General features: G+C 39.9%; 2 protein-coding genes and 1 pseudogene across 6 annotated transcripts in view; all 3 read left to right on the plus strand.

The window, feature by feature from the left end:
- Positions 1–15,960, plus strand: part of LOC102931528 (protocadherin gamma-C5) — a 361,684-nt gene that overhangs the window by 19,006 nt on the left and 326,718 nt on the right. For 3 of the 5 annotated variants that reach the window (XM_043552918.1, XM_043552919.1, XM_043552928.1), the window contains one exon: positions 8,198–8,284. The exons of 1 other annotated variant lie outside the window; for it this stretch is intronic. In XM_043552918.1, coding sequence (XP_043408853.1) covers positions 8,198–8,284 — 87 coding nt within the window. Of the gene's footprint in view, positions 1–5,773; positions 6,533–8,197; positions 8,285–15,960 lie in introns of those variants that run through there. One more of the 5 variants, XM_043552930.1, reaches the window with a different exon arrangement.
- LOC102936039 lies at positions 12,715–13,409 on the plus strand (annotated as a pseudogene).
- Positions 13,463–14,272, plus strand: LOC122466836 (putative protocadherin beta-18). Its single transcript, XM_043552937.1, has one exon. It carries the CDS (start codon positions 13,463–13,465, stop codon positions 14,270–14,272), a length of 810 nt encoding a protein of 269 aa, XP_043408872.1.

Raw genomic sequence — 15,960 nt, forward strand, 5'->3', positions numbered from 1 at the left:
CACATACAGAGAGAGATTGTATGCGCTATAATTACTCATCAACTTCAATGAAGGATTTGATTTCAAATTCAGGAAATAGCATGAACTGAATGGGTGAAATGCTAGATAACTAATGTTAATGGTAAAACTCCCACTAACTTAAATGGGCCAGGATTTCACACAATATCTCTTCTCTGGGTAAGGCAGAGGATTGAGATGAGGGAATCCATAGACTGAAGAGTCGGTCCAGAAGTTCAGCCATGTTTTCTATTTGCTGTTCAGTGCAGGAGGTAGATGTAATTGCAACTTCAGTATATTTCATGTTGATTTTTATACTGTTCTTTACCCTCCTGCCACTTACACATTTAAATAGGGACTAATAAACAAAAAATTAAATTGAGTAGATGTTCTGATAAAGCAAGTGGATAACGCGAGGTATTCTAGATAAAGCAAAATGGGGAAATTAACTATTTATGTTGTATCTGTGAACTTCTGGGAGATATTAGAGTATAATGGCTGGTTTCCATCCTGTGGCTGTATTTAACAGGGGTCCCATATAGTACTCAACCAAGACTCTTGGGACCCATATGAGGAGACTGAAGTTCACTTCCTGTTGGCCGAACCATTTTCAGTAGTAAAGATTGTTTCACTTTCTCACTGTAGCTCTGAAAAATGTGGAAGTCTACTACTGAATTTAGTGAGAATTGGATCTGGCCCTCTGTGGATAAAAAATATCCTTCTTATTCACCACCTACACTTGTTTGGGAGCCAGTCACCTAGTCATGCAATGTAGTGTCTACACAAGGGTTTCAAGGACAAGAGAAAATATTGCCAATTAGCTTGAACTGGCTATGAAGTTGCATCCTAGCTGTTGCATTCACCACGGCTGAATTTGCCTCCCACTATACCTATAGTGGACCTGAGACTGAGGCGCAGACCCTTGTGATCCCTTTTCAGCATCTCTCCATGATGGACCATAATAGCCTCCTTACAGTACCCCTGGGGGGCATTCTGTGCCAACAAATTAAAAATTCTGCATCAAAAAATTAAAAAGTCTGTGCACAGTATTTTAAAATTCTGCAAATTTTATTTGTCAAAATAACACTACATAAATACACCAGTTTCAATTATTTTGATAATTTATTTCAAAATACCTGTCAGCAAGTATGTAACAATACAGACACACACAAAAATTCCCTGAGGACTAGAGTGTTTAAGAAACCCTGGTGACAACCCAGTTCCTGTTTCTCTTCCCCCTTCACACACACACCTGAGCCCAGCTATGCCCTCCCCCCCCAGACCAGACATCTGCCACCTTCCTTCCCAAGAACTCAGGGATCCAGAGGGAGAAACAGCCTGATGCTTGGTCCCAGGCTTTAATGGAGTTTCCTGAGCACAGCCCTCACCTTCTCCCAGGGCAGGGAACTGCATCTGCTGGGAACCCTCTGGTTCCCTGTCCCTCCCCCCGACAGTATCTTCTATGTGCAAGCTGGGCTCTGCCAGGTCCAGTAGCCCCTAGTGAGGGCTAGCATCACTGCAGCCCATTTCTGTGGGGGAAAGGAAATTCTGGACACACAGTGTTAATTTCTGCAAAATTCTGCATTGCACAGTGGTGCAGAATTCCCCCAGGAGTAAATTTAAGACAATATGAACTGTAACTTCTGGAAAATGTACATTTCTCTTTGCTTATATCAAGTTCCCTTCATACAATAAGTAAATGTTAGTTTGGGGATCATTGCTGGATTTTATAAAAGTAAAGTGTTCTGTTTATTTTCATTGGCAGTAGCTATGCCACCTTCCAAGCTCCCCATGAATGAGCCACAATCTCATGAATTGAATGAGAAATTCAATCCTTCTTTCTGTTGAGACTGCCAGCAAAAGGATGACAATCAGCTTTATCTGATGTTCCTTTTTCCCAATTCAACTCGTCCACTGTAAGATCCTAATTCTAACGAACAACTCACTTCACATAAACAGTGAACAGCCACCTGAAAACCATCAATGTTAAGAAGTTGACAGTAACATTGTGTATAGTTAGAGTCTTTTCTTCCAATCTCCAGGTGCATTCCAACCTCATTACACAATTATAAATGATTGTACAGAGATATAACAGATTCGCAACCATTTTATCAAGAATATCTTCCCGGGGCTGCTCTCTCTGTCTTTCCTCACATATTCGTTGAATACTTGATTCTGTGTGTCATACTAATTTTATCTCCACGAGTGTATGATGAACAGGAAAGCAAAGGCGACATATATAGATCATCACAAACGAGTGTTCATAAAGCTAACCAATAAATTATGTAGTTTTAAATTACTCAGATGTTATAGAAAAAATATTTTAGGGATATTTTAGAAAGCTTTCGAAAAATTGTTATTTGGAGTTTCTCTTGCATCTTTCCAGTGGTAAAGTCAGGTACCTTTGTTACTGTGAACGGAAAAGTGCAGGTCTTAAAAAGAGAGGGGAAATGAAACTTATAAATGTAAAACATCCTAAAATGACCCAGAATAGCTTTCTTTTCATAAAAAATGTTAGGACTTTAAGGGCTGATATATATGGTATTCAGGGGTAGACAGGTTTGCTTGACCCAGTGAAAAGGGCATGGATTGTTTAGGGGGAAAATGCAAAATTTGGGGAAGAAAGTATTTTTCAGGCTGACCATTTTTAAAATATAGAGGCTATTAGAAGGTGACCAGGGGTTTAAAAAAACCCATAAATTAATCCCAGGACATGGCTCATTTAGAAGGTAATACACTGACAGGATGCCTGTGCAATTTTCAAAAGTTGCTTTAATATATTACTGTCAGGCCATATGGAGTAGCTCAGGACATTGAGTGCCTACCTCAGGGCAGACACCCCAAACAGGTGATGGGTCCATGATTAGATTTCACCAAACCAGTAACAGGTGTGAACTCCTGGATTACTATAATAGTTTTACCATGGAGTTACAGACAGTCCCCCTAGATTTTCCAGTCTATCTTGCCACCCAGACAAACTGGACTTAACCATAAATGGTCATTTATACCAAAAATCACAAACATTACAGGTTACTCCCAGTCCCAAAGAGACCAGTCACCCAGGTCGAGTTGAATTCTAGAGCTCACACCAAAGGCAACCCTGTTAGTCAATTATATAGTAAACTAACTATAGGTTTATTAGCTAGGAAAAGGAAATGAGATGTGTTGAGAGGTTAAAGCACATAAAATATACCTACAGGTGAGTCACAGTCTCTAATTCCCAAATGGTGGCAGAAAAGTCTTTTCAGGGTAGCCAGATTGTTTCTGGGGATCTCTGCTTTGCTTCTGGTACCCTTCCCTGTAACAGTCCGAACAGTCCTGAGATGCAAGATCTTTCCCTGAATCCAGAGGTAAAGCTTCTTCTCACAGAAAACAAGCTGACAGGCTTACCACCCTGATGGACTCTTTGGTTGATAGACAGATAGGAGCACATTTAGAGTCTTTGATCTCTGATCAGCACACACAGTGACCACTTGCCTTCAAATTAACACTTTCCTGTTAAAGTTCTTCATTGCATTATGCAAGGCTTCTTTCTCATTTGATGGGTTATTTAGTCACAGAGGAATATAGTATGTAAAAGTTTGCTATTATATTATAACAGGATACATATAAGTGAAAACAATGCATGTAACGTCCCATTAGTTTTCATTAAGTTAAATACCAAATACATTCTTAAACAATTAACAATCACTTTAATCTATACTAATACATATGTGAATTGGTTTGGGGCTTTGGCATGAGCTGGCACCTGGTATGCCAGCATCACAATTACATTGATATCACCTCCAAATCTATGCTATATATTAGGGCTATTGATTAATCACAGTTAACTCATGCAATTAACTCAAAAAATTAATCATGATTAATCACAGTTTTAATCACACTGTTAAACAATAGAATACCAATTGAAAAGTATGAAATATTTTGGATATTTTTCTACATTTTCATATATATTGTATTCTGTGTTGTAATTTAAATAAAAGTGCATATTATTTTTATGATAAATATTTGCACTGTAAAAATGATAAACAAAAGAAATAGTATTTTTCAATTCACTTCATACAAGTACTGTACAAGTATCATGAAAGTGCATCTTACAAATGTTACATAACTACACTCAAAAACAAACAATGTAAAACTTCAGAGCCTACATGTCCACTCAGTCCTACTTCTTGTTCAGCCAATCACTAAGAGAAACAAGTTTGTTTACGTTTACAGGAGATAATGCCACCCCCTTCTTATTTACAATGTCACCTGAAAGTGAGAACAGGTATTTGCATGGCACTTTTGTAGCCAGCATTGCATAAACATTTGTATGCCCTGTCATGCTTCAGCCACCATTCCAGAGAACATGCTTCCATGCTGATGAGGCTTGTTAAAAAAATAAAGCGTTAATTAAATTTGTGACTGAACTCCTTGGGGGAGAATTGTATGTCTCCAGTTCTGTTTTACCTGCATTCTGCTATATATTTCATGTTATAGCAGTCTCAGATGAGGACCCAGCACATGCTGTTCATTTTAAGAACAGTTTCACTGCAGATTTCACAAAAAGAAAAGAAGGTACCAATGTGAAATTTCTAAAGATAGCTAAAGCTTTCCACTCAATGCCTTCCAAAATCTGAGAGGGGCAACTATGAAAGAAAGAATCCCGAGAAAGAATCATCTGTCTCCCCACCTTCAATCCAAACGAACAGAGGAAACGCTAACCTTGTCAACTGAAGTAAAATGGATGGACTCTTGACATCACTGTTTCTATTAAAGACTCCTGAGGAATTATCCCCATCCAAAAGAGACTTCTAGAATTTTTTTGGTTTTAATATGCTAATTTCTGGAATAGAATAAGCACTCTAATTTAGCAGTGCCCAAACCAGCTCCATCAAGAGAACTGTTATAAAAGGAATACAGAGAAAGCTGTGAAAACAAGGATTGTTAGTTTTGCTTGAAAATAACATTCTGTGTTATAGCCAGATTGGTTGAATATTAACACACATATGGGCATATGAATCTGGGACAAAATAGTCAGACGGTCTGACAGAAGAAAGTAACAAGAAAAACACCAGCCCCAAACCCAGACTCTTTTTGGATATTAACTGCTCACAAAGGGCATGTTATTACCGGGTGGAATCAATAAGACGTCCCACTTAAAATTCACGGGCAGGATGTGGTTCAATATTTGAAATACCTGGGGATATAACGCTAGCTAATGTAATAACTAGCCTCACCGATGTACCAAAAAAATTACAAGTTTATGTCAAACATTCCATATTATTTTTCCAGTCAGTGCTTTCTAAAGATGCAGTGGATTCAGAAATCTACTGCAGTGGCTGGGTACCATTTTCACGAATTTAGTAACTTGCATGCGGCTGTAAGGAACTGAAAGATTCGACAACTCTCCCCCAAGGTAAGTCCTTGTGTTGTAAAAGAGACTGCCAGAGTCGGAAAAGGATTTTCAGAATAATTAGAATTCTCAAATTATAAATATGCATATAAAAGATATCTGTAGCTCTGTCTTCTACATTTCCTTTACATTCACTTCTGTTTTACACTAAACAGACTTAAATACTTTGCAGATGTGACTGTTCCATTTACATGCGAGACTGATAGCTGATGGCAAATATACAACAAAATTCCAGATCTTTGTAAATCGATTCAAAATGCAATCAGTATCAGTTGAGACGCTTGGTGGCAGTATTGGCTAAGGAGAACAGAGATCGACAACTTGAAACATTCGCGCGAGACTGGAATAGTTTATATATGCAGGAGCAGGGATGCACACAGCTCTCGGGAACTACAGAAGAGACTACAGCAAGTGACATTATTTCACTACAGAGCTCTTTATATTTTCGCATTAAAAATGGCGGATAAGCAGAGGAGAACAACAATCATTAGGCAAGTAGTGTTTCTCATTTTATTTCTTTGCGTATGGGCCCTCGGACCCGGAACACTTCGCTATTCTGTGCCTGAGGAAATGGAAAGCGGGTCCTTTGTGGCTAATGTAGCAAAGGATCTAGGGCTAGACGAGAAGAGACTGTCTGCTCGCAAGGCCCGTGTGGTTTCCGAAGGCAGCCGCCAGCATTTCCAGCTAAACAGCAACACCGGGGACTTGTTTATTAAAGAGAAAATGGACAGAGAGGAACTATGTGGGCAAACTGACCCCTGTATTCTGCATTTTGAAATAATCCTGGAAAATCCCTTGCAGTCCTATCGGGCTGAGGTGAGGGTTTATGATGTAAATGATCATTCTCCAGAGTTCTCAGAGAATGAGCTGCTTCTAAAGATGCCCGAAACCACTCCGCCTGGGTCCCGATTCCCTCTGGCAAACGCCCAGGATTTAGATGTCGGGAACAACAGCCTGCAGAGCTACGCCATCAGTTCAACGGACCATTTCCGCGTATACACTCGCCATCGCAGCGACGGCAGGAAGTACGCGGAGCTGGTGTTGAAGACACCTTTGGATCGCGAGGAGCAGGCAGAAATTAGCTTCATGCTGACTGCGATAGACGGAGGCTCCCCAGCGCGGTCCGGTGCAGCGCAGGTACGAATAACTGTTCTGGATAGCAATGATAATGTTCCCGAGTTTTCCCAAACTCTTTATAGAGCACGGGTTTTGGAAAATTCCGAACAAGATTACGTGGTTCTGACAGTTTCCGCAACTGATTCAGACGAAGGAATTAATGGAGCAATATCATATTCATTTAGCCAAAAATCCAAAAAGAGTGTCAACGCATTCAGTATAAACCCGGTAAATGGGGAGATTCGACTTTTGGGACCACTAGATTTTGAGGAAACAGAAACCTATGAAATAGACGTTCAAGCTACAGATGGCGGGGGGCTGTCAGCGCACAGCAAAATCCTGGTGGAGGTGGTGGATGTCAATGACAATGCCCCAGAGGTGAAAGTAACATCTCTTATTAGCCCGATACGTGAAGATTCCTCTCCTGAGACAGTGGTGGCCCTCTTCAATGTCAGAGACCGTGATTCTGGGGACAACGGGAGAACAGTCTGCTCCATAGAAGACGATCTGCCGTTTTCTGCAAAACCAACTTCAAAAAATTCCTACTCTTTAGTGACCGAAAATACATTTGACCGAGAGAAAGTATCGGAGTATAACATCACCATCACAGTCAGGGATATGGGAACTCCCAGTCTCTCCACTGAGGAGAGAATCGTCGTGAAAATATCCGACATTAATGACAATTCCCCAGAGTTCAATCAAACATCATACACTATGTATGTCCAAGAAAACAACGGCCCAGCCGTCTTGATAGGGAAAGTCAATGCTTTTGATTCAGACTCAGAGCAGAATGCCAAAGTGACATACTCTCTATTGCCCGCCGAGGTAGGTGGCCTTCCGCTTCTCTCCTATATCTCCATAAACTCGGAAAATGGGAATGTGTACGCTCTGCGATCCATGGATTATGAACAGATAAAAGAGTTCCAGGTCACTGTGAGAGCTGCAGATGGCGGGTCCCCTCCACTGAGCTCTGAAGTCGTTGTCCGAGTTGTGATAATTGATGAAAATGACAACGCCCCCTTCATTTTGTACCCTCTGCAGAACAGCAGCTCCCCCGCTAATGACCTGGTTCCCAGATCGGCGGAGGCGGGTTACCTGGTGACGAAGGTGGTGGCTGTGGATGGGGATTCCGGTCAGAATTCTTGGCTTTCCTATCACTTGTTGAAGGCCACTGACCCAGGTCTCTTCACTGTGGGTTCCCCAAATGGTGAAATCAGAACCACGAGGCTAATAACAGACCGAGATACGGTGAAGCAAAAACTCATTGTGCTTGTTAGAGACAGCGGAGAATTGCCCCTTTCTTCATCTGCAACTCTGAACATAGCTCTGGTGGAAGGCTTTTCGGACGCATACATGCAGTTTACAGATGTAGCTGTGGAAGAGGAAGAGAATGGCACATTAACTCTGTACTTAATAATTTCCTTGTGCTTAGTATCGTTTGTTTTTTGTGTGTCAATAATAGTATTTATAACTACCAAGCTTTATAGAAGAAGACATTATGGAGAAAGATACATGTCTGCTTCTGGTAATTTTTATGGTGATAGCAACTTCCAAAATAATTTGGTAGATGTAAAGGGTAACGGAACTCTGTCTCACAGTTATCGTTATGAAGTCTGTTTAACAACTGGATCAGGAAACAGCGAATTCAAATTCCTCAGACCCATTATCCCCTCTCTCCCACCTCAGCATGGCATTGCTGGAACGGACTCTGGAAAAGAACAGGATCTTCTTACTAACCTCCAGCTGAACACGGACGTGGAATCAGCGAACCAGGTTAGATTAATTTCTGATCTCCTATAGTCTTTTTATTTCATTTTCGTTAATTATTTATTTAAAGTTTACCCAACATTAAAAGATAATGTAGACGTTTTTATTTCCAAAATTATTCAGAAAGCTATTCCTTTCCCACTCTAACGTACGTATAAATATTACCTTTACAATTCGAATTTAGTATTTATCTGTGTACATTTAATGTTTTGTATTTTATGTATTTTGGTTTAGAAATATTTTGGTTATTAGATATCTTCAGCAATGAACAGATGTGAGAAGAGTTGGAGAATATTGAAATACTAATGGTGCATTGTGTATGCATGTTATAAGGACATTATTAGTCTATCTTTTTTGGAAATACTCTTGAATGTCCTAGTAGGGTGTACTGATTTGTGCTTTTGTTAAGGAGTGCTGGTGTTTTTAAAAATCAGACTTTGCCATAAGTGTGGGTTAACCGGGAATTGGAGACAATAAATTAATGGACCTAGCCAGTTCCACACTGTTATGTTGACTCACTGTTACCCAATAAAACTAATCGAGGCTCTAGGTATGCTCTGTATGGGGCCTCATAATCCCACTCGGACAGTGTAGCCCGACCCACTTGTACTGGCTCAGCTGGGATGAGCTCTTGTTTTAGGCTAGCTGCTCTCTGAGACATTATACTGTTCTTTACAGAATTTCCCTTGCCTCCATAATAGCTGGATACATTTTAAATGAATATTTAGAATCCATACAAATGACAACGCCCCCATAATTTTATACCTTCTTCAAAACAGCACCTCCCATGCTATAGAACTGGTTCGCAGAGCAGCAGAGGCGGATTACTTTGTGATGTCAGTAGTGGAGATTCTGGTCAGAAATCTGGGCTTTCCTGCCAAACTCTGAAGGCCACAGAACCAGGTCATTGTGGAACTCCATAATGGGGAAATAAGAACCATCAGGATAATAACAGATCCGAACAGTATAGAGAAAAGCCTAATTATTATGGATATGGGCGCACTATCCCCAATACTTTATTCTCAGTTCCTAAATCAACATTTCAATGTTGATACGCAAATTTGGAATAACCCAGATTTTCAAAAGAACGCTTTGCGAAACGATTTGTTATCAATGTCCAGGTGAACTATTAGCATATACAATTCTGTTTTTGCTGTTCTCCTTTTATCGAGCAACCATGTTCTTCATGATTTTTCAGTGTTTATGTTACACTTGACATCAGTTTTATTATGTACTGGCAATCGATTCTATTTGTGTACTTTCCCGATATGTGACTATATGATATTTAATAGGTTGCTTATAGAAGCGTGTGCATGTGTTTAATAGATATAGATAAACTATTTCGATAGACTTGTTTTCAAATTTTAGATATTTGATTTATTTAACTCTTTTTGTCATAAAGAAAAGGAGTACTTGTGGCACCTTAGAGACTAATTGGTTAATCTCTAAGGTGCCACAAGTACTCCTTTTCTTTTTGCGAATACAGACTAACACGGCTGTTACTCTGAAACCTGTCTTTTTGTCATGAAATTGTAAACATTTTAACTCTATGATTAGGCTATTTTGCCCTTTATTATTTTGATTTAATCCACGAATTCATTTAATTCAGTTGTTAAAATGCCACTTTATGGTTGTATGAAGAGATAAAAAAGCATTGCTCAATTTTCTTATTAGATTCAGAAGGAAGTCAGGAGACATAAATCTTGGCTTAGTCATGTACTGGAAGCATTTGAGCCTATGAACATTCTGGGCCTGTTTAAAGAAATGCCATATATAGATTGAAAAGTAAAAGAGACGGACTGCTTATTTATTTATTTACTCTGGTGTTGACTACCTGTTGAGGTTTTTCAAACACATAAAAAGACATTCCCTGCTATGAGGAACCTACAGTCTAAGGGATCCCCTTGAAGTCTAGTAAGGAGACCTTTAAGGGACTAGAAATACTTGCCCTTCATGGCTCTCTGGACTCTGTAGAATGTCTCTATTCTCAATCTCCCTGTTGAAAGGTGACAGCAATTTCCTGTGATCATTGATCCCCAGGGGAGCTGATAGATCTGGAAATCTAAGCCTTGAATGTTTGTCTGTTGTCATTGTTCCTGAGATGGTTTCCCATCATCATCAGCATAGCTGTGCGGACTGAGTTGGCACTGGGAAAAGTCCAGCAGGTCAGCTAATTATAGGTTGGTTATACCAAATGAAGTTCGGATGAAGAAAAATTGAAAAGGTTATTGGCATCCAGTGATTTCCTGAGAGTCAGACTGATTAGGGCTCATTTCAGAGTGGTTGGGAGAGTGCCTTCCCTGAAGGATACATTGATTATTTCCTTCCGGAGGGGACCTATGTGCTGTTCGCAGGTTTTCAACAGCACACGGGCAAAGATCCATTTCACACATGGTGGACTTCCCACACGGCATGTGTGGATACTGTGATTTCACAGAAGACAATTGCTGAGGCTTGTGTTTTCAGTAAGTCCTCGTCCTTGTGCTGCTGTGGATCTGAAAAAGTGTGTCTTAAACCACCAGCATTCTTACCTTTCTGCTGTCCTGCATCATCTGGCACAGCTCATCCATGAATCAAAGTCACCTGTGTGCGGTGAGAGAGTAAGAGCAGAATATCAGTGACATAGGACATCAGATGACTACGTTGTTCCTAAAGCTGTCAGAACTCTGTGTCTGTGTCTGGCTCCTTGTATCCTTTAGGACAGTTTGGAAGTTCGGTGGAATCATTAACTTTTACGATCGCGAGGAAGATAGGGAGGGCAATTTTTTTTCAGACTATTTATTGAATCAACGGTTGGGAAGAGCAATGATCTCTATCCAGAGGAAGTGGTGATTGGATCAGGAAAGCGAGTATTATTTATTTCTTCCCTGTTTACTCGCAGTCCAAATATTAGGTCCGGTATGTGGCCAGCTTTGTGTGTAGTTCCAGTGACCAGTTCGGAAAATTAGCTTGCTGCCTTGGTGAATACAAGGGTATGAACCAGTTTGTGTGTGTGTGTGCGCCTACGTGGGTATTTAAAACCACTGATTAATAGATTTAGATTAATAGATGTATGGTTTCAAATGGTTTTATTCTCTTCTACACCTGAGACTGGTTGAATGTATTGTGGCTCCGCATCCTCATTCCTTGACTCTGATTTCCGGTTGAAATGCGCATTTGGTAGAAATTAGCTGTGTCGTCAAAATCCCGGTAGTGCTTTCCAGCCACCTCTCCTTTCGGCAGGAAAGCCTGGAGCCTCATCAGTTATTAGATGATGCCTGGTGATGGCCGAAACGGGGACATAACAACAGAATGAACTAGTGCCATGTTATGTATTTGTAAAACGGGTGAGGACAAGAGAAATTCAGCGTTCTGTTACTCCTCTTGCTAAGTACAGACAATAAATGTGATATCTCCGAGATAACGGAGTGGAAGGGCAGGTTTTTCACATACACTCCTAAACGGGCTTTAGTAAAACAGCATACTGTTTTTTGTGAAAAAATGTACTCCTAGTTTTATTCTTTTTTACTTTTAAAAGATCAGCGGTAACTGAAGTGTGCAGACATTTTGCAATGATAATTTATCTTTTCTGTTTTGTTATATTATATTATACTGATAGATATCCATGCATTTTTCATTTCTGAAATAAAGCTTTTTTCTCCATCCAGAATTTATGCAACGTTTTTATGTATTTAATTACTTTTATTAATTTTATTAATCGCTTTATTACTTTTTCTGAAGCTCAAAGGAGGAAAATCATTGGAAGAATATTTTGAAACGGGAAGAATCACTTTTTAAAGCCGCTTGGTGGTGCTATTGGCCAAGACGGCGCTGAAACAGAAGTGTGTGTCCAGTAAACCCGGCAGTTCAGCCAGACAGTATCGGTCAGGGACGCCGGAGCGCAGACACCGCGGCATTACTTTGCAAGGAATGACGGACTGAACAATGTTTAGCGCGTTCGGAAGCGGCATTATAGCTTTAAGTGTACCACAAGGGATATACAATAAAATCTACTTTTCCACATTCTGCAATATTTTCGTCTGGAAAATAAGGGGACTTCCTGACAGTTTTGGAGGAGATTTGTGAGACGAGTGGCGACGACAAACCTGAAAATCGCATTAACAAGGCAAGTTCTGAGTTTCTGTGTTTCTATCTCTGCACCTTATGTTCTCTCTGAAATGATTCACTATTCTGTACCCGAAGAGATGGAAAATGGGTCCGTTGTAGCTAATATTGCAAAGGATCTGGGGCTGGATTTGAGAAAACTGTCTGCTCGTGGGGCCCGGATTGTTTCAGAAGGTAGCAAGCAGCACTTTCAATCTGAACGCAGTACAGGGGCTTTGCTAATTGAAGACCGAATAGATCTCCAGGAGATTTGTAGGAAAATTGTCATGTGCACTGTACATTTTCAATTATTACTGGAAAATCCATTGCAATTCTTTTGAGCTGAAGTGGAAATGTATTATATCAATGACCATTCTCCAGTTTTCTCTGAGGACAAATTAATTTTCAAGATCCCGAAAACAATTGATCCTAGATCTCGATTTCCACTAGAGGGCGCTCAGGATTTTGATGTGGGAAGTAACAACCTCCAGAATTATACTATCATTCCTCCTAATGAATATTTTAACGGGATCAGAATGATGGTGATAAATACTTAGAGCTAGTATTGGAAAAATCATTGGACAGAGAGGAGCAGCCTGAGACCAGTTTCATTCTCAATGCTGTAGATGGTGGCTCTCCCCCAAGATCCGGTACAGCACAAATACACGTCATGGTTCTGGATGTAAACGATAATGCTCCTATCTTTACTCGGGAGTTGTACAAAGTTAAGATTTTGGAAAACAGCCCAGAAAACTCTGTGGTTGCCATGGTCATAGCAACTGAGTTAGATAAAGGACTTAATGGGGAGATAGTTTATTCATTCGGTCAAAATGCGGGGAAGAGCCATTCAGCATTCAAGATAAACCCTCTGAGTGGTGAAATCCAAATAGTAAAGCCTCTGGATTTTGAACTTACTGAAAAATACGAGATTGGTATTCGAGCCACAGATGGCGGAGGTCTGTCTGCACTCTGCAAAGTCCCTGTGGAAGTTTTGGATGTGAATGACAATCCCCCTGAAAAAAGAAAAGGAGTACTTGTGGCATCTTAGAGACTAACAAATGTATTTGAGCATAAGCTTTCGTGAGCTACAGCTCATCGCTCATGAGCCTCATACCAGAAAACTCATCTCCTGAGACAGTGGTGGCCCTTTTCAGCATTAAGGATCTCGACTCCGGGGAAAATGGGAGAACATCTTGTTCTATTGAAGATCAACTGCCTTTTGCTCTAAAACCAGCTTTCAAGAATTATTATGAACTGGTGACAGAAAAACCTCTGGACAGAGAGAAGGATTCACAGTATGTTATAACCATCACCGCTACAGACTCAGGGTCCCCCTCGTCGCTTACTACCACTGAAGCCATTACGATGCAAATATCGGACATCAATTACAATGCCCCTCTGTTTAATCGGGCATTTTGCACCATGTATGTGCATGAGAACAATAATCCAGCTGCATTAATTGGCCCCGTAACTGCTGTTGATCAGGATTTAGGGCAGAATGCCAACGTGAAATATTCTGTAATGCCTGCTCGGAAAGCTGACCAGTCCTTATATTCCTACATATCTATTAATTCTGAAAACGGAAATATATATGTTCTACGGCCATTGGACTATGAGCTTATAACAAATATCGATGTCCTAGTACAAGCTTCAGACTTTAGCTCTCCTCCATTAAGCACAAATGTCACAGTCCAGGTAATCATTACTGACGAAAATGACAACTCTCCAGTTATTTTATTCCCCCCGCAAAACAGCTCTTCTGCCTCAGTTGACTTGGCTCCCAGAACAGCGGAGGCAGGCTGTCTTGTAACTAAGGTGGTGGCTGTAGATGGAGAGTCTGGTCAGAAGCCTTGGCTTTCCTACCAACTCTTCGGGGCAACTGATTCTGGTCTATTCATGGTGGGGCTTTAAAATGGGGAAATAAGATCCACCAAGCCAATAACTGAGCGAGACTCTTTCAGGCAGAAACTCACCATCCTTGTTAGCGACAATGGACGACCGCCTCTTTCCACTACTGCGGTGCTGAATATCCTTCTGGTGGAGGGATTCTCTGACGCACATATGCCACTCACTGACTCGACTCAGGAGGGGGAAAACGGCAGTACATTAACTATGTATTTAGCAATTTCATTGGCTTTAATTTCATTTCTCTTCCTGGTTGCGCTAATGAATCTCATAGTTAAATTATGTAACAAAAAACAATTTAAGGAGAATTACATGTCAACCTCTGGTATGGTTTATGGAGATTGTAACTTTCTGAGTAACTTGGTTGATGTAAGTGATACGGGAACTCTGTCCCACACTTATCTTTATGAAGTCTGTTTAACAACTGGTTCGGGTAACAGCGAATTCAAGTTTCTGAAACCGCCATTCCCAGTCTCCCAGCTCAGCACTGTAATATAGAAGGGAATGTTGAGACAGAAGCGGATTTTCAGAATATTCTTAACCCCAGTAAGGAGGTGGACTCAGAAAATCATATGAATATACGTTGATATTATTTTTCATTGTTTTTCTTTAAATCTTGTTATATGTGTTTATGAAGTGGGTTGATGTTTTTCACACAAAATGATACTAAAGTTTTATCCAGGACAGTAGTGTCATTTGACACTGTATAAGAAGTTAAAGGAACTACATAACTGAGAGAAACAGAATTTGGTCCGTAAGGGTGATTAGGATGACTTGTTGAGTTTCTGTTTGTCTGTTTGTTTGTTTGAAACTTCTGGAAAGTGTATATGCGCTGTAACACAATATTTACCTTTTATGCTTAGCAAAACCAAGGGTTAATTACAAAGCATGGTGTAGTGGACTGTTTATTTGGATAAATACTTTTCTGATTCCTTTATAACATTTCTGAATATCTTTGTAGAATTAACAGGGTTCCAAAACCCTTCTCCTTCATAAACTTCGCTTAGTTAAATTTAGCAGTCACATCGAACTTAATAAAATGTAATTGTACACAATGTGACAGTCACATACCTTCAGACAATGATGATATACTAAATGAAATGTAGTTTTCAGGCTGCTTCCAGATGCTAAAGGGAAGAGATTCCTGCTTCTTTTGATAGAGTGATTTACATTGTTTTACTAAATCAGTTTTACTTGTGTGGGTTTGCTTAACAACTTCAGTGTGATATTTTGTTGCCACAGGAAATAAATATTAGGAAAAATAGTTTTAATCCAACCAATGTAGTACTATATGACTATTCTACCATCATCATACAATTTAGTACATGAACTACTTTTCAGATTTTTTTCGATACATACACCATAATATTTTATACTTGCGCATGCAGATAATGGCGCTGCTTGCTGTAGCATGTTTTGTCTTGTTAGCAATTTATCGGATGATCCGATGACATATATGATCTATATCTGTATCTGTTGATTAACAATTTTTAAGAAAAAAGTGTGACAAGGTAATGGGGAAATCCGTGAGAGCCGTATACTCCACTATGGTATTTCAACTCATAATTGGAAGCGGCAATTGTCTTTGAGCAATAAAAGAAAGGAGAATTAAATTCTACACAAGAAAAGTGTCGTTGGGATGAGATTTCTCTGCTGAGGAGATTAATAAATTAGAACCAGAACTCTACCTCTTG

The sequence above is a fragment of the Chelonia mydas genome, chromosome 8 (genome assembly GCF_015237465.2).
Source record: "Chelonia mydas isolate rCheMyd1 chromosome 8, rCheMyd1.pri.v2, whole genome shotgun sequence".
Taxonomy (NCBI): domain Eukaryota; kingdom Metazoa; phylum Chordata; order Testudines; family Cheloniidae; genus Chelonia; species Chelonia mydas.

Bases quoted from the DNA above. Each gene is read 5' to 3' on its own strand.
- LOC122466836 (XM_043552937.1), top strand. From the start codon at position 13,463: ATGAGCCTCATACCAGAAAACTCATCTCCTGAGACAGTGGTGGCCCTT.